Source organism: Alosa alosa, chromosome 19, assembly GCF_017589495.1.
Source record: "Alosa alosa isolate M-15738 ecotype Scorff River chromosome 19, AALO_Geno_1.1, whole genome shotgun sequence".
Classification (NCBI taxonomy): Eukaryota; Metazoa; Chordata; class Actinopteri; order Clupeiformes; family Clupeidae; genus Alosa; species Alosa alosa.
In genome coordinates, this window is record NC_063207.1 from 21,730,276 (window position 1) to 21,749,671 (window position 19,396).

A 19,396-nucleotide genomic window follows, 5' to 3' on the forward strand; every position below is an offset into this window, starting at 1 on the left:
CACGGTAACCAAAAGCAATGCTGAGCTCAGAAACTATCCAGATGGGATCAGCTTACGGTAATTTGGTTTTCGAATACATTACCTTCCGAGGCTGCCGGGCCGCCATCGGTCACTCCCATCTTCTTAGGCCCGGTCCCTTTGCTCTCCTTCCGTCAGGACAGAGGCCCACTAAGCACCTCTTTGGATTAGCAAATTTACTGCCCTTCTCCTCTTTATCACCTGCCCATCGCTGTCTCCCCTCCTGCGCCAAATACCAAAATGCACCGCTTCTGAAGTAGGAAGGGGAAGCCATCCTGGGGAGGGTTAAGAGCCATTTTACCATATATTTTGTGGGCAAAGAAAAAAGCTATGTTGAAGCTTTGTTTCGCCAGTCTCTAAATGCATTTCCTTGTATCAACAGGAAGTCGTTGTCCCACACTTTAGGCCGATTGCTCAGTCCTTTGGCCTCTCTGGATCCTTCTCATTTCTGGTAAGCCCTGCACAGCAGTCTCATTCCTTTGCAATGTTTAGGTGCATAAAGATGTTGTTGAGTTGTTTAAGTATTAAATGGGACAATTTCTCCGATTACATTCAAACTCCTAAAGCTCATCCCCGGGACCTGTTTACCATATCGGCATTTGAACTAGTTATTGAGTTTTCCTCTCCCTCTGTAGACCAGAGTGATATTCTCAAAAGCTGTAATAAACAACAAACTATTTTCTATGTACAGACTATGTTCTATGTTTATCAATGGAAAATCAGCTACTTGCTTCTTTTAAAATTAGCCCATTCTACATTTAGATGAACAGAAAAAGTAGCTTTGAGCTGAATCCAAGCCTGACCATTATGTTCTAGTGAACTCGTGTGGTCCCAGTACAGAGTCTCAATTGCTCTCATAGGCAGAGCATAGACTTTATGTTCAGGGAAGCAAGACGCCATTTTCAAAAACATTAAGGGAAACATTTGTCTCCACCCCAGTCAAATAAGAGTCATAGTTATTTTGTGTTGTTTATTGTTGTCTTATTATAAAAGCCAACAACATTAGGCTCTATTATTAACCCACTGTTTGAGGGGCGTGTTGGTGAAATAATTTTCTCTGGAGTAGGCTTAAAGTAACAATCAATTAGTGTCAATATTTGGAGAGGGCTGATAGTAGCAATACTGTTCTTCATTTACATTTATGATTGATACAGGCAGTTAATATCAACGGTACGTCTTAATATGCTGTGTTGCTGAGGAAGACCTGATAGCAGTGTAGCACAGTATAAATATATTTTATAGAGTATATATATATATATATATATATACTCTCTCTCTATATATATATACTCTCTCTCTCTATATATATATATATATATATATAGTTATCAAGGAGCTTGTGTATTGCACCTGTACTGTTAGCAGCTTTGGGGTAAATTAATTAGTATAGTAGGATAGTTATAGTTGTATTTTAAGTGGAATGTTTTGTTCAGCATTCAGGGTAATGCATTTCAAAGACCAGACTAGAGGAATATGACAGATCAATGTTAATCCCAGGAGATGTGTGTCTGTCCGCTCTGCGTAATAAGGCTACAGTATTACATCTTTGTAATGCACGTTACAGAGGGCAACAATATGAACTAGTTGTCTAAAAAAATCCTAAACATTCTGTCAGTTTGTTTAAATGCAGCAGTGTTCAGTAGGCTGGTGATGAGTCAAAACTCTCTAAGTGCACCCTGATTATAATGATCATTTATATGTACAAATCTGCATCCACCATCACACATATCACACAGCCACATTGTGTGTAAGGTACCAGACACCAGAGGAGGCACAGACCCCCAACCTCCCCCAATAAATAGGATTTTAAATGCAGACTGCTTTTCCATTTACTTCTGAATTTACTACTAATTCAGACTTTTGATTAACGCCTAAAACTTGTCTTACCTCCTAAAAGATACATATTCTAAGTTTTTATATGAATGAAATCCTTTCATAGCCTTGAAATTGCTTATATGCATCTTCTTTACTCCCTCTGCCTTCTATCCAATGTGGGAGCTAAGTGCCCCCACCCTGACACTGTATACAACTCTGTCAGCTTGACAACTCGGTTTGACAATGTTATCAAATGGTTAACAATGGTATGCAAATAGGTAACTCTGACACATAAACTTGCTTATCTTGTAAAACTATTTTTCCAGAAATGGTTTTGAAAAACAATGACTGGCTATCTGATTTGTTATTCTGAATAGTCAACCAGTGCACTGTCCATCTAAACCAGAAATACTTAGCCATGGTGTTTACAGATTATTTAGCGTGCAATATGTCTTTTAGCACATTAAAAACACTCAATGGGCATGTTGAAAAGTTTAAAGCGTTTAGCTGGAATGGGTCTTTAACACATCTGCTGACAGGCTAGCCTGCATACCATTCTCTCCTCTTTAGCATTGTCTGCTCTGATCTGTCATTGCATGGATTGTAGCACTCCTAACCTAAGAAACCGCTCCATGTCATTTATTGCAATAATCAAAGGACATTCTCAGGTAGTACCTTGGCAGGTTTACATCACATCAACTGAGTCCGAAATATCTCATCTTGGTAAAAGATCAAATATCTTCAAGTGACAACAGCATTTTTTTAACTGAATATTTAAAAATATGTTCACACAATAGAGTTAAAGTCTGTAAGGTATAGGCCATTTATGTTCCTTCAGCTGTTTGTGTTAATATTTGCGTTATTTCGATATTATAATATGCCAATAGATTCACATTCATAACTATAAGCTAAAAGTATTTTGAGGTGGGAAAGGTTGAGCAGCACAAAGCAGTTCCACGTAGGGCACCCAAATGGCCCGCAGCTGCCCTGGTGGAAATGAATTACACTGGGAAACTGATTCATTTACAGAGCGAGGGGTTGAGGAAAGCTGCACAATGTGTGTAACCTGCTCTTTATTATCCCAGCGATCAGGTCATACCAAAGAGATGACACGATAGGAAGTGCAAATAACTATAAGGAAAAGCACGAGAGACATCACATTCAGAAGGTCACAGCCAAAAGCAGGCCCATCATATAGCATACTGGACATAGTTTTTCTACTGGATACTTTTTGCTTTCCCTACACTGTTGATAGTTATATCCTCTGCCTCTCTTTATTTCTTTAAGTGGGTATATTTTTCATTCTCTCTTCCTCCAGAGCATAATGTACCAATACACTAAACATGGTTGCTTCTATCTAATGTTTTCCCTATCCTAAAGGTAACCTTGGCATCATGCCTGCAATGTGACAGTGTGTTTAAAAATAAACTGTGGTCCATTAGGAGGGTGTAGGACTTTGGGGGTGGGGGGGGGGGATGATAATGCCTGCGCCAGGAATGGGTCGTGCATGCTTGGGTCCTTGTGTCCTCCTCACCACTGCAAGGGTATCACTGACAGAGCGTCAGCATTTCTACTGTCTGTTCCTAGAGTGAACGGGCTCTGTCTGATTAGCACCTGGCAGGTCAGTTCAGAGTACCCTTCACAGTTCATGCACACATTCAAATTCACACACATGGGACTTGATATGTAGACATGCATACTGTGGAAGAATTGAAATGTGTAATTGTTGAATGCATAAATATGAGTGTATCAGAGGTTTTTATGTTAACCTGATGTTGGATGTGTATCACGTTGTGATTACACATACAGTACATGGTGTTTTTTTATTGACTTGAGGTTAAATCACACAGAAATTTCACACAACATTTCTGCTGATTGCAGCTAATAGACCGTATTCTTGATAATCCTGTGTAATAGCGCAGTTATATACTCCACAGTTGCCAGTGAGCATTGAATCACTAAGTCCTCATCCATCCATGAAGTATCCATCATGTCACTCTGATGTATATCTGCCTCTGTAAATTCTTTAGTGGATTTGAAATACTCAAGCCCGAAGGCAGCAGGGTGATGATGATGCTTTTGTGTCTTTCTGGTATGAATCAGAAGTAATCGCTACAGCATCTGTTAAGTCCACTAATTTTCACTTCAGAGATTGTAAGAAGAATAAAAAGCATACAGTACATGGTGGGTCAGACTACAGTATGTTAGCACTTAGCATTGGTATTATTGGTATCGAGCATGCAGTCATTTGAAGGTTATATTTCAGAACAGTAATTGGAGGGCAGAATAGCATTAGGTTCGACGCTTAACTCTGTTTATTTATTCAATCAATATGAAAACAGTCCATCTCAATAGTAGCTCTGATTTCTCCTGACAGCAGAGTGGATGGAGACCTCTTTCTGACCCCAGCAACACACTGCGTCCACCCTCAAATCATTACTATTACCACAGTGTGGGAGCTCCAGAAGTTCTTTATATTATCATTTTATGCTGGGATGACAGAACATAGAATTTCTTGAATGTTGGGTTGCAAACTACAAATCTAAGGATGTCCAAATATATATTTTTTAAAATACATGAATTATGACTATAAACCTTTGCCATTTCTACTTCTTTCATGTGATCTATACCACACTAAAGGTAGATGCAATGGGAATGCACAGCTCTTATATCAAGCCCTACCTTGAGACACAATGAGTCTATGACACATGACACTATTGTAGTCATTTTTCTCAGGCTGTGTTTGGTAGCAGAAATATCACACTTATACACACTTCATTTCTCTTTTATTATTATTATTATTATTATTATTATTATTATTATTACTATTATTATACATTCCAGTAATAAAAATAATAGATTTGTTTACAACAGTTGTTTCCAAGCACACGCTCCATGTCTATTAATGGGTATGGAAGTAGATTCTATCCTCCAGGAGGAAAAAATAGGGTTACTTTTGAATCTGGTGTCATAACCCCACTCAGACTAGATTCATCTTAAGTGGCAGCATGATGCATTGACAGTATGTGTTTATGACATTTATGCCATCCACATGCATTTTAAAAGTACAAGCAAGAGGCAACAGAATGGCGAAGACATTAGCGTCAGGTGGACACAGGACTCGGAACGCTGTTTTGGACAAGGCCACTGCTCTTATGTATGCATTGTACTTATTCAATGCATATTTAGCTGCATTGCTCACATTTTAGACCCAGCAGCTTTAACATTACAACATTAACAATAATACTTACTTGCAGGTGTTCTATTTACCATACCACGCCATCCAGGGAGTAGAATCAGTAAAGTTGTTGCACAGCATAAAATGATTGTGTATTTCTTGGAAAATGCTGACTTAAGCCATTCTAAAATATAGCTTGTAAATTACCTTTTAAACTAATCTACCTTTTTAACCTTAGTATTTTGGTGAGACTGACATTGTGTTTACGTTAAACTCATTTGTGAGAAGGGAAGTTGGGCGGGCCCCTCCTTTCCAAGCTGTGGGTAATTTGTCAATTATCTCTCCGTTGCTATGCAAGGCTACTGCATGGGCTCCAGGTGACACAGGTGGTCGTAACAGTCACAGGAAAGAATTAAGAACTTCTTTGTTGTCATACAAGTCCTTTTATGTGCCGGAAAAATCAATTATGTTGGTCACCAGTTAGCAGGTTCACTGCATTTGTCACAATGTGCAGCTGTGTGTGTACACGTGTGTTTAGTACCCAGTGGCAGCCGCGTAAACACTGTTGCGTTCAGCAATGCTTTAATTGTACAGCACAGCCAATAAACTCACAAGTACTCAGTGGTGTGCATTTCCCCATGTGACACCGTTCTGTGGGAATCCCCATGGGGGGAAGGGCATAATTTATGATCGTACAGGGAATACTGTGGTTTTTTTCAAAGCAGGTGGAGCACCCCCATCTCAACAAGGACAGTTTATGAGACAAAGATTAATGAACTAATTTCATGCATCACTCCTCCACCTCTGTCCCCCTGCTCACAATGCCATCTCCATCTCTATCTCTCCCTCTCTCTTCATCTCTCACACACACATATAAACACACACACACACACACACACACACACACACACACACACACACACACACACACACACACACACACACACACACTCATAGTACACACACACACAATCACCACTGTGATTTACACCAGACAGAGCATAGACGTCTTTAATCCATAACAATAATAACTCCATATCTCTGAGGCCGGGTTGAAAGATTGTCAAAATGTCATGATCAGGTTTCAGAACAAGTAAAAACCAAACCAAACACCAGAAATGCATACATTTTTGTAACCAATTCAAACTTCAAGAGACTCTTTCAGAGAAAATAATTTGCTGTTGTAATGTTTTTTTTAGTTTATTTTATTTAATTTATTAGGGACCATGTACAATTTTAAACGCTAAATAAATGCTACTATTCAATGCATTGTACCAGAGTTACAATTTAATTTACAGAGTAATTCACATCTGCATGTGAGTTTACCTTATAAGTGATGTCAACATATAAAATCAAATTTGATCTTCCATTATGACACCATGATGGAGGGTCATACAGATTTATTTTTATGGCAGGTAGAAAATGGAACAAAGATACTTTTTCTCTCATTTTCAGAGGCCATTTTCTGGTACTTTTGATATGAAAAATTACTTCTAAAAACCCACAATACATCTGTAACCCACTGTACTGTCTTAATGGTTTAAATGTTTAAATCACATTATACCTTACAGTTAGCCTGGGTGAACCCAGATGAACCTGTTAGCAAATTTGAATTTGCTCTGTAGGTCCGTCTGGAAAGGATTCCATGAACTCCTATCATTTCTTGTAAACAAAGGTTTTAAAGGCTGTTGTTTACTCAATTCCAAGGAAAATACACGTTCCTGGGGTTTTGGTGATTGACATTAATGGATTCACCCAGACTAGCTTACAGTCATATTTCTACAAAATGTTGCAAGAAACCAAATAGGATTACTTGTAAAACTGTACAACTATCTGAAGGTTCTGCAAGGTCCTAGAAGTGCAGCACTAAGTGAAGCAGATTAGGAAGACAATATATTGTAAAGGTAGTTCAGCAGGTTATAGTTCCATATTACATTAGGTCTTGATGGCTTTAGAATGTAAAACACTTGGCAAACAATGTTTGTCTATGTTATGCTTTGTTGGTGGGCAAACATCTTTATCTCCAACTTCCAGGTCACAGCAGTAAACAGGATGTGAATTAGTATCTTAACTAATCTTTGATCAATTAACATAAAGCTCGCTGTGAGTGCATAGCAATGTCCTTGACAAAGTGACATTGGGTTTCCATAGCAACTATGCCCTGCTGGGTTGCTTGACCCCTCATTATTCCTTTCAACTATGGTTTTGATGATAGTCAACTTAACAACTCAGGTTTCCATTTCCAGCTTTCTGTGATACCTGTGATTCATGTACCTTCCTTTTTACTATGCTGTGTGTATTCTATGCCGTTTGTATCTGCTTCTTGGGTTTTCTGTTGAATCTGAAAAGATGTCTACAGCAAAGACATGAACAAAAGTTTGCATCAATTGTTACATATTATCCAGGTCAGGCCTTGCACGACACATATCATTTTAGTTAGCAACATTAGCAAAGGACTTCCAAAACGTGTCTGATCTTTTAAAGCCATTATACCATCAGACATTAATTCCAGAGTTAAAAAGAAAAAAAAAATGATTAAAAATCCTCCCTTGTGTGAGCTGTACACGAAATGAACTACTTTTTCCATATGAACTGTTCAATTCAAGAGGGAGCTTCACCTCTGGGTTTTCACAGCTATGCATTAACTCCTTAACTGCTATGTAGTGCTGTGCTGCCGTGGCATTGAGCTCACATCTTTAAGCGTGTGTTTTACCTTAAGGTTGGAGTATCAGGGCTAATCATTGCATCCACACAAAATTGTTGTTTAATAGAACTTAGCTTGGCATTTTTGTCACACTCATTATGTTATCATTTGAAGCACTGCAAACTAGGGTTGGGTACCTTTCACATTTGAACCAATATTGGTATCGGTGCCTGGTGTTCGTTTTAGGTACTCAACGGTACTTTATTTTGGTACCTTACTCTCACTGAATCTGTAATGCCTGGTTTGTAACAGCAACAAAATGATTGGGGAAAGGGGATGTTTTATTGGGCAAACACATCTGATCATGTCCATTTTAACTGTTGGCATCAAGCCAATGATGGGAGGAGCATCTTCCTCCTCATTCCCCACATCCTATCCTTTTAAAGAGGAAGGAAGGAAAAGATTGATAGATACAATCAGCATCCAGTCACAGTGCTATCTCACTGGCGGAACACTGGATTTTCATGATGTTGTTTCAAGTGAGCATGGGCTGCAGCAGTAGGCCAATGAGAAGAAACGAGCTCTATTGAATTCTCCACTGAGCTGGGGGTCTTCATTGCAGGACCATGGAGCTGGGTGTTCCCCTCCCCTTCCAGTTTGGAGACAACCAAGCACCGGCTCTCCAGCCTGCACACTTTACAAACTATTGATTTAGCTAACGGCTATTCTCCATTGGCACGAGGGCTGTATGGCAGGCAGCTCTATTATTTTCATAACTAGCTCCCATGCTTTCTGTCTTCATCATGTTCTCTTCCGTTTCCTCCTCTTCCTCTGTCTAAAGGATCTGCTCCGTGGCCTATATCTTTCTCTTCATACTTGCCTTGTTCTATTCAATCCCACCACTTCCCCTCTCCTCTCCACTGTCTCACTCTCTGTTCCTTTGCTCACGTAGATCATCCAATAGTAAATCTGTCAGACTTGTATAAAGGACTGATGTTCTTCACAACAAAGAGTTCCCTTCTGTGTCTGTTCCTATAGATCAGCGTGTATGGGGACTAATAAATGAATGAACAAATCCAGAACTACTGACCGGTTGCTGAAAATGATTAAAAAGGGTCCCTGTGGGGTTGAGGGAATCTCTTTTCTCTCTAAGCCAATCCCATATTATATGCAGATGCATTCTCTCTGCCCCCCTGATATGTACACACAGGCCCACAGGCATATTTACACACTCCATCCACAGACAGACCTACACATTTGGAAATTGCCAGACTGAGGACCCCTCCCATATTCCCAGGATGGCTGTTAACCAAAAGCTTCTGAAAAGGCAGATGCATTATGGGCAGAGCTTTGTCTGGGCTCATCCCACTTCATTTACATGGCTGTGCACCAGATACCTTCTCAGAGACGGGCACACAGTCACACAGATACTGTATGCATAAAGACATGGGGTCCTGTTTTAGCCATCCATATGAATAGTCTGCTCTATATATATTTAGTTTTTATTTTTCAGTTTCAATATGTTTCTACATGCAATTTTGTTTTGCGTTTTCTTTTTATACTGACAATCCTTTTTCAGAGGGTTTTTTTTTTTTTTTTCGTTTTTAAAGTCAACTTTCTGTCTCTGTTTTGGAATGGTCGGGGAGGAGTTTGGTGGCTAGTAAATAAATGAAATTAATTGAATAAATGGTTACATTTTGGACAAAATTAATTATTGGCAAAGGTGTAGTCTTTTCTCTTCTCTTAACTACCCTAAAAAAGGTGAGTTAAGATGCCAACGGGTCACCAACTGTGCCCTCAGTGAGCTGATGCTAGACCACCATCTCGTTACTTTCTGGGTAGCAATGGCAGTACTTGAATTGGGAGGAAAACCTAGAGTGCTCTTGCAAAGGGTTTATTCTTCAAGGTCACTGGATTTAACAGGGGGCATTTTTTTATTATTTATTTTAGCCATTTGCAGAGATGGCTTGAACCTAGAGATGTGATGAATATACATGGCAGACCAAAGGGACGGGAACTTTGGAATGAGATTTAATTTGACACGTTGACCCTGTCCCCATGGTCGGAGAAAGCTGGGGTGAGAAAATAAGGTTGACCCTTTCACCCTTGGACCTGCTGTCACCCATCCTTACGATTAAATCAGATACGTAGAGGCAGTGTGTAGCACACAGAGAGATGGAGTGGAATCATATACCTATACCTATCCTATACCTATAGTGTACCTCTTCCAGCATTATTCTTGTTTTTATTTTCCTTTAGTGTTCTTTAGAGTCAGAAAAAAGAAAAACACTGTTACTCCACGGTACAGCCGGTTTATTGACGGACAGCTGTTTTATTTTTTCCGGTTACTCCTGCACCTGCAGTATAATCTATCAAGGTGTACAGGCTCCTTTGGATCTCCTTAGTGTTCTTTACCACAATATGCTTCATCATTCATTTTAGACTTTATTCCTCTTGATCATCTCTTTAAAAGCATGTGGCATTATTTATTTTTTGTGATTTGTGTTGTTACCCAATACCCAAATGTTCATTCCCCCAAGAGTGTAGCGCTGTAGCTGACTGGCTGCTTTACCAATATTTTTTTTTTTTGTTTTTTCCGTACTGACAGTACTCGGTGACTTTGTTAAATGGAGCTCTATATGAACAATTGCTGGATTTCTCTTTAGTTTCATTTAAGCTACATTTAAGCTACATTTTCTAAGTAGCTTGCCCATTACTGCTCTAGGAAGCACATTACACTGGCTCATTAAAGTTGCACTCAAGGGCCCCCTATAACCACTCAAAATCGGAAGTGTTCCAAGGGAGGAGACATATCTGGAATGGAGGTTTATTCCTCCATGATTTTTACTCCATCACTCCATCATTTGTTTTTGTTCCATCATGGAATATTCTCACCCACTTATTTCACTGATGGGAGGCAAAAAAAAAGTTGGGAAATGTCTTGCATATTAACTAAAGGTATCACGTAGCATGTGGGATCACTATTGCTGACCTATGTATATTTCTGGTTAAGATCTTGCTAATGGTACTAAATTAGAAAAATCATTTTTTTCCCAGTTATTAAATTAGCTTTGCTTGTTGCACATCAATGACATTTTGCCTAATGTCTTTAATTGGGATCACTTTATATCTATCTATGCCAGGCATAAGACAGCGTTGGTTGGACCTGATATATCATTTTCCGTTCCCTCGGACTTTAGCGAAGTAGTGACATTTTACCTTCTGACAATACTATATGCCTCATGTTCTTCAGCCACAGCTCCAGCTCCCAACATTGTCCTGCCACTTCTTAACTCTGTCCTCTCCTCTGTTTCTTCCCTGTTGCCCCCATCGCAGGCTGCTGAACAGAATGGCCGCTGATGAGAGGCACCTGCCCTCCAGCTGCGGCTCCTACATCAAAACCGAGCCCTCCAGCCCGTCCTCACTCATAGACACCGTAAGTCACCACAGCCCAAGTGGCAACTCGGACGCCAGCGGTGGTTACGGCAGCGGCCTGACCGGCCACCCCAATGGACTGGACTCGCCTCCTATGTACACACCGGCTGGCCTGGGCCCCAATGGAGCCTGTCGCAAGCGCTATGACGACTGCTCCAGCACCATCATGGAGGACTCGCCCATCAAGTGCGAGTACATGCTCAACTCCATCCCCAAGCGGCTCTGTCTGGTGTGCGGCGACATCGCCTCGGGGTACCACTACGGCGTCGCCTCCTGCGAGGCCTGCAAGGCCTTCTTTAAACGAACGATACAAGGTAATGTTCATATCTTGTGTCATTTTCGTTTGTGTGTGTGTGTGTGTGTGTGTGTGTGTGTGTTATGTGTATTTTATATTTCCTTTTTTCCCTATTTTCACTTGTCCCATTATTGCTGTCCATACCTGTAAGCTAACACACACACACACACACACACACACACACACACACACACACACACACACAACATACACTCTCCCCTGACCTACTTTTATGGTGTCCCTTGCTCCCCACTGCCCTAAGCAGCATTGTTTCCCACACGCACATGCATGCACAGACACACACACACACACACACACACACACACACACACACACACACACACACACACACACACACACACACACATATACACACACACAGATCTCTCTCTACTGTGACTGGAATATACTGACTCTGGATCATAGTTGTTTCTCTGCTACACCTCATTCAGATCATATTGCATGTTGTATTTATCTTTTTCACCCCTGAAAACACACTCACACACACACACACACACACACACACACACACACACACACACACACACACGTGTCCTAGTCAAAGGGCCAAAACACTCAAAAGTAAGGCAGATTCTTTTCCAATTCCAGTTTAAACCATTACCATCTACTGTATGCTTTGCCTGTATTTTTTTATGACTGAAGAAAACAACCAAAATATGGTATAAGTATGAATTCCATTCTCTTGATTAACATTTATACCTATTAGAATAGGCATTAGAATGGTTTATCAAATAAAAACATTTACTCTCTGTCATCACCTACAGCACACTGCACAGCTCATAACTTGTCCAATTACGTTGAGCATTTCTATGATTATACCAGTCAGACTATTATACCAGTGAAATATGAGTTATATAACTCAACAGTATGGATTTGGTTGTCAAAACGGTTAGTATCACTATTAGCATTAGCATCAGTATTGGTCGAAACAGTAGTTGTTATTGAATGCACTGTCTCATCATTTCCACATTATATGCTACAATAATCAGTGGGGGTCAACTATGCCACCTAATGCCGGCCGGAAATGCATTAAGAGATCATTAAGCAGACATGCCTTAGCTAAGCGCGTGGACAGAGAGAGAGAGAGACCTGAGTCAGTTTGTGGCGCCAGATAATGACATCATCAGCATGATCGATTCATGTGATCATCAGAAATGCATATAGAATTACAGTATCTGATGTAAGGGTTAGCACACTGACTAGATAAAAGCCCATGCTGGAGATAACATGGCTGCTCTGAGTTCTTCAGATTGTTGTCACACTTCCATTAGAACGGACCACTGACCCCAACTGAACCAAGTGGTTAGAGGTCTGTGGAAAAGTCTCCGTTCACTCACTGTGGTACTCATTACTCTTTCTCCTCCTATGTTTTAACAATTGCCAGTAACATATTTGGTAAACTTACACTGTCATAACCACATTTATGTGGCATGACATTTTTAGAATAGAATTGTTTTGTTGTTGTATTGGTGGTGGGAAATATATATACCGGTATATATATATATATATATATATATATATATATATATATATATAATGCCCTTGACTGTGTATATGCACATGATGAAGCTGTAAAGAAACATTTTTAGAAATTGTATTTGTAGAATGATGAATGCTGAGGGATGAGAGAGAGGCAGAAATATGTGGCGTTCTATTTTTATCTCAGGAAAATCAACCTGCTCTAGACTGATTAAACTGTGGATTTAAACATCTAACAAATAGTTAGAAAACATTTTTGGTTTGGACAGAACGCAGGTGTCCAAATATCACTGTCTAGGTGTTGATCCACCAGCCCTCTATGTATCAGCTTCAAACAGTCTATGTACCACTTTTTGCTGTCAAACAAAGGCTTTAGTCCAAACGCTGCTGTTTGCAGCCGCCTCCACCAGCAGCAGCCGCCGCTACTGTTGACAAAGGATGGACATGCCCCCCACGCCACATATTTAGAGGTCAGCTTTTGTTCCTTCTTTAAACACATCGACTGGTGACTCGAAGGCTGTAACAAAAGAGAGCAGAAGAGCCGTCTCTTAAGAGAAGCAATTGCCTGAATAATTAAGAGAACAGATACATAAAAAAAGAAAAACTTGACTATCATTTCTCTCTCTCTCTTCTCTTTCGCGTCCTCACTTTACATTGTCAGTTTGAGAGCCCCCCTTCCATGTCTCACCCTCCCATGTGTTCCTTCTCTTTCTCTTTTTTTCCCTCTTTCTCAGAGGGCTGCCTGTAATGGACCTAATCTTGTGCCGTTTGTCCAAGCCACAGGAGTTTTGTCAATAACAATCAGCGTTTGGAAAGTGTAATTAAGGCCGAGGCTTTTCATTAGGACAAGAGGAGGGGGGTGTCTCCGGGGATAGCCATGGCAATTAGAAACGCAGGCACGCGTCACCGGGTAATTTCAGCGGAGGGGTGGAAGAAGGGATGAGAGGGAGAAAGGAATAAGAGAATGACAGAAAGACATAACAAGGACAGCTAGAAGATGAAGAGGAAGGCAGAACAAGCTAAGGACATTCTTCAGATTGAAGAGATCATTCTTTTGAAAGGAGGAGCACTGGCTTAATGGCATAATAATCTGAGCTGGGTTTTCCCAGGATGCACGCTGACAGGGTGTGTTTCTCTTCTGCATGAGGATGAAAGTGAAAGACAAGACGTGGTGACTGACTAGAGAGGTGACGAGGAGATCATATTATTTAGACAAAAAGCCTTTAAAGAGGAAAACAAGTGACTAATGAGCTTAATAAGGGTGGAACAAGCGCCACACTATGCTAAAGAAATAAAGGGGAGACAGAGGACCATTTCTGCTCTACTTCTGATCAGATATGGTCTTGAGAGACTGTAATTGTTAGTTGGTTTAAACATATGAGGCACTATCTGTCATGCGCTGTTTTGTTTTTTTTCACACACAGAATTCCGTCTGTCACTCACGACTGATGTGCCTTTTAATCCATGGGCAAAACGTGTCCTTTTAATCCATGGGCAAAACGTGTTCTTTTAATCCATGGGCAAAACGTGTCCTCAGAGTATCAGAATTGATTTAACATTTTCAGTTGGGGTTTTTTTGTTTTCCCTGATAAGGAACAGAGGGGTTTCGGCCTCGGGTGGGCTTGTCCCTTTGGGCCTTTAGTTGGTTAGGCCCAAAACAGATTTTGTGCAATAACTCAACAACTGTTGTGCCATTGGGAGGCCAATCACCTTAGCTCATTTATGGAGCAGCAGCCATCTACTGAATCGCTACCTACAGTACACTGTAGTGAATGAAATTTAGTGCTTGACTGTGCAATACCTTGTGATGAAAACATTAAAGAATTTGAGATGTATACTGTAGTATAATCATAATCACATTTCTGGATGCCAAATTTCATGAAATGTTGTCAGTACAGGGGTAATGCTAATGATGCATTTAAAAATCACAAGAACTGCTTTAACTGAAATGTTGATATTTGGTATGATTATACATGCCTATACTGTATTTCCCCAAATTCCCCAAGGTCCATTTGGCTCACTGAATAAACTGGTCATTAACAGCCAATCAAATTTCAGTTGCCAATGATGCCTGCATTATTATATTATGATGCACAGGTTCAAACATCGCTCGCACAGTTTTTAGAGGCACACCTGATTCTGTGACATTTCATCCATAGCAGGTGCTGCAACTGACTCATTTCAGTATCTCAACATATGGTTGTGCCAATATCCTGTGATGTAAGCGCACAAACTGCTCGAAAAGTGACGTGTTACTGCATCACTACCACATTAAGGAGACATGCCACATTTAGTGCAATTCTGTTTGTAGGGTATAACTTGCTTGGCTGTCACAAATGTATGCCTTGTCCTAATCAAGCAGTTTGTATTGAAAAGTTGGTAACACTTTACTTGACAGTATCGACATAAGAGTGACATGACACTGTATTGACACATGAACCCTAACCCTAATACTAACCTCTAACCCTAATCCTAACCCTAACCCTAACTATAACCCTAACCCAACTCTAAACCTAACCCTATCCTAACCCTAACTAGTTATGACAAAAACCGAATGACACTTAATGACAGAAGCGTTATGTCATAAATGTTTATGTCATGACACGTTCATGACAGTGTCATGCCACTCTTATGTCAAGTAAAGTGTCACCGAAAAGTTGGTGGTGTATGACAATATGTATGGACTGTATGGAGGATGTAATGTGGCATCATTTTCATTGTGTGCAGATGGTGTTCAGATTGTATTTGTATATTTGTACAAGTATAGTTAAGTGGGAGAATGAGCGAGAATTCAATGAACCGCGATTACCGGGTGTGGTAGTGGCTGCACTTTGATTGTTTGATCACGTGTGTGGGGGTGTGACTCTAGTACCCATTGGATTTAGGACAACTCTTAAAGGTGCAGTCCAAGACCCCACAAACTTCTTGTAAAAATTCAGCAAATTGCTCTTCACAGTCCTAGCTGTCTGTTTTTTTCAACGTTTATTCAGTAAACTGTGGTGTTGGTAGGCCTACGCAAGCACCCCTGGCTCTAAACATGAGAAAAGAAGCATAGTGGCTTCTATACCTTCAATAACCTTTCACAAATCTGAATTACAGACAATATTGTTCAACAATGATCAGATCTCTTATTTTCATAGGCAAGCTATATAATAGGCTAATTGGTGTAACCAGTGTGTTGGTTTAATAATAGTGTCTTCTGAATATCAATCCCTTTTCTTTTACTTGACACTGTAATCAATACAACCACCATATTTCTGTACTGCCATATCTAAAGATCAATCAAACTCAGTTGTTTGAATTCATTCACCCACTCAAAAACATTTTGGTAGTTTGTGATGTGATTTGTGTGATTGCCCAGTGAAAACACTGTGGCTCACCTGGTTTTCAATCAACCTAAAAGGGCACGTCACTCTGACCTCCACTGACTACCCCTGGCTGACAAAATCAAATTCAAGTCACTAATGCAGAGTGACTTCTGGGTCTGCACCCGTCTACCTCAACTCAATAATACAAGCTTGCACCTTCTCAGCCAGTGTGTTCTAAATGCTCTCAGAACAGGCTGCCCCTATCTACTGTACCTTCAGGAAACTCCTGTCATCTCTTCCCAGAGCACTTACCTTCATGACACATCTCACCAAACATAAATAATAGTTAGTGAGCAAAAAAAAAATGTTCTGACTTTGGTTCGGGGGTGGAGTAAGATGGCAATGTGTCAGTGATGTAAAGTAGCCTGCAATTGAAATGATTTTGATATCACAATGCCATTCGCCTCATTCTGGTGTTCCATTTCATCCTACCAACCCAGTTCTAGTAAGCTACAAGGAGGAGATTTTTGAAAAAGCTTTGGCCTTTCCCTTTTGATACTGTATGAATGTATCTGATTGAGTTCTCCACACATCCTCATTGCTGCAGGGGACATATGGTAAGAGACTGTGAGATATAAAAACTGATCTGTTCTTTCTTTTGCATTTTTGTATAATTTCAGATGTCAAATAATTCCCATCGTTCAGTTAAGCCTGTCCTCATTCCCAATCCTTCTAGTTCTTTAGGCTAAACATGTAATTTGGCCCTACCAATCAAATATATACTGTATATAAATGTGTGTGTGTGTGTGTGTGTGTGTGTGTGTGTGTGTGTGTGTGTGTGTGTGTGTGTGTGTGTGTGTGTGTGTGTGTGTGAAAGTGTGAAATTGCTGGAGAACCCAGCTGAACCCCACCCACTCTTCTTATTGGTATATGAGGTAATAGACCTTGACAGTAAGCCTGTAAAAGTCAGTTTAGATTTTCAGGAGGAATACCTGCCATTTTACTGTAATTTACTTACAGAACCTGACTTCTCCAATACGCCCCGGTCTACTGGCACAGGTCCTGAAAAGCCATATAAGAAATTGACATATAAATACTGAGAAAGGGAGTGTATAAGGAAACAACCTTTCTTTTTCCAGTTTCTATTTATGTTAAATAAAATAACCTTTGATACCAGACTAAATGAGATTAGAAATGTTAGGTTTAATGGGATGACTGGACAGTATACCAGGGGGGCGTGTGTTTGTTTCAATTATCCTATGCTCCAAATCTTCTACTGTTTACCATTAGGCCGCCTTCAAAAAATACTTTGTGAATATTTGCATTGCCCTCGGTATTGTCATCAACTCTGTGTGTGTGTGTGTGTGTATACTGTATGTGTGTGTGTGTGTGTGTGTGTGTGTGTGTGTGTGTGTGTGTGGTTCAGGGTTTTATATACTTTTTTATATACTTATAATTATGTAAGGTTTCACATTGCACCAGCACGTACATACTGTATGACACCAGCTACTTTGAGTTGTTAGCTTGCATGTAGTTGAAGTGTCAAAATATTACTGTTAGGAACACATGCCAGTTCTGTTGTTCCCCGTTGGTGGAACACACTACTTGTTCCTACCAGAGAAGTAGCATCCCTCTCTACCTTCAAAAAACTCCTGAAGACCCAGCTCTTCAGAGAGTATCTCCTCTCGTAGCACTACCTACACTAGACTTACTAATTCTCTCCATTACCACCTGACTAGAACTGACACTTGACTGTATATTCACTGCTGCACTAACTTGTTCTTATCATACTCTAACTTGATTTCCCTTGTTGTGAGTCGCTTTGGTTAAAAAGCGTCAGCCAAATGTAATGTAATGTAAGAAGAACATATCCTTCCTTTTGATATGATTTTGCATTCACGGTATCTTACATTGGAAGTATACATTTTATTTAGCTATCAAACCAAAGCAATCATTGCTAAGTAGCACATAATTTAGATTGTTTTGTGCAGCAGCTGCTTGACAAATGCAACATAAATGATGAATGCATGTGAAACACAATAACAGGAAGAGGTTCTATCACACTTTATCAACATTATCTTTTCTGCTTTATTAATCCCCCAAAACCCGCAGCCAGAGAGAGGAGTTGGCATACTGATTCAAATAACCCAGATAATGGGAGGGAATTTCTAATTATTTAAGACATCTTGGGACATAACACTTGAGCTGTACAATAATGTTGGCATAATTGCAAAGGCTGGTAGTCTTTCATTTGTGCCAGAAAAATACGACTGCAAATCTAATTTGTGAAGAAGTCATTTACAAATATATTATATAGAAACACTCACACACACACACACACACACACACACACACACACACATACACACACACATTCATGCACATTTTAATCACCCATGCTACTCAGAATTCAGGACCTTATTTGCCATCATCCTTTACTCTAATTGAAGTTCCTGTGCACCACCTGGCCTGCAGGAAAACAAACTTGGTTGCAACCACTCACCATTGTTAGCAGCACCATACAATGGAAAAAAAAAAGTTTTATTTATTTTGATACTGAATTTGCTATTCCCAAGTATCTAGAGTCCAAATGCTGGGTGTGAATAATGTATCAGTACAATGGGTGTCATGTAAATAGATTTGGTGAGCGTGTGGTTGTGTGCATGGGAGCGGAGTGTGGATGCATGAGTGTGGGTGCAGACTGGCGAGGAGGAGCCTGGGCTCTGGGAACTCTGCAGAGCAGCGTTGGGTCCTCCTGGGGCCCAGTATGGAATTAATGGCACACATGCAGACGAGCTGAATGGAATGGGAGGCGCTGCCTGCCTCTCTGTGTCTGGGCCCACAGCGGCGCTGTGCTCTACATCTGCTCTCCTCTCCTCTCCCCTCCTCTCCTCCTCTCCTCTCTTCTCCTCTCCTCCTCTCTTCTCCTCTCCTCTCCTCTCTTCTCCTCTTCTCCTCTCTTCTCCTCTCCTCCTCTCCTCTCCTGTCCTGTTCTGTCCTCTCCTGTCCTGTCCTCTCCTCTCCTCTCCTGTCTTTTCCTCTCTTCTGCTGTCTCGCTCAGTTCTCTGCAACACCATTTCCTTCCTTCTTTGTTTTCAATGTGCCACAGTATATGCACACTTACGCTATTTATTGATGATAGATAAGAAAGCTTTTGTTCTTATTTCTGATCACTATGTTCTTTACAGATGTCTAGCTCTTCT

General features: G+C 40.4%; 1 protein-coding gene across 4 annotated transcripts in view; it reads left to right on the forward strand.

Moving 5' to 3' along the window:
* Window positions 1–19,396, forward strand: part of esrrb (estrogen-related receptor beta) — a 53,315-nt gene that overhangs the window by 7,826 nt on the left and 26,093 nt on the right. For 2 of the 4 annotated variants that reach the window (XM_048228646.1, XM_048228644.1), the window contains exons 2-3: window positions 401–469; window positions 10,992–11,404. In XM_048228646.1, the coding sequence (XP_048084603.1) occupies window positions 11,005–11,404 (400 nt within the window). In that variant the 5' untranslated portion in view covers window positions 401–469; window positions 10,992–11,004. The remainder of the gene's footprint in view (window positions 1–400; window positions 470–10,991; window positions 11,405–19,396) is intronic. The other 2 variants (XM_048228647.1, XM_048228645.1) reach the window with 1 other exon arrangement.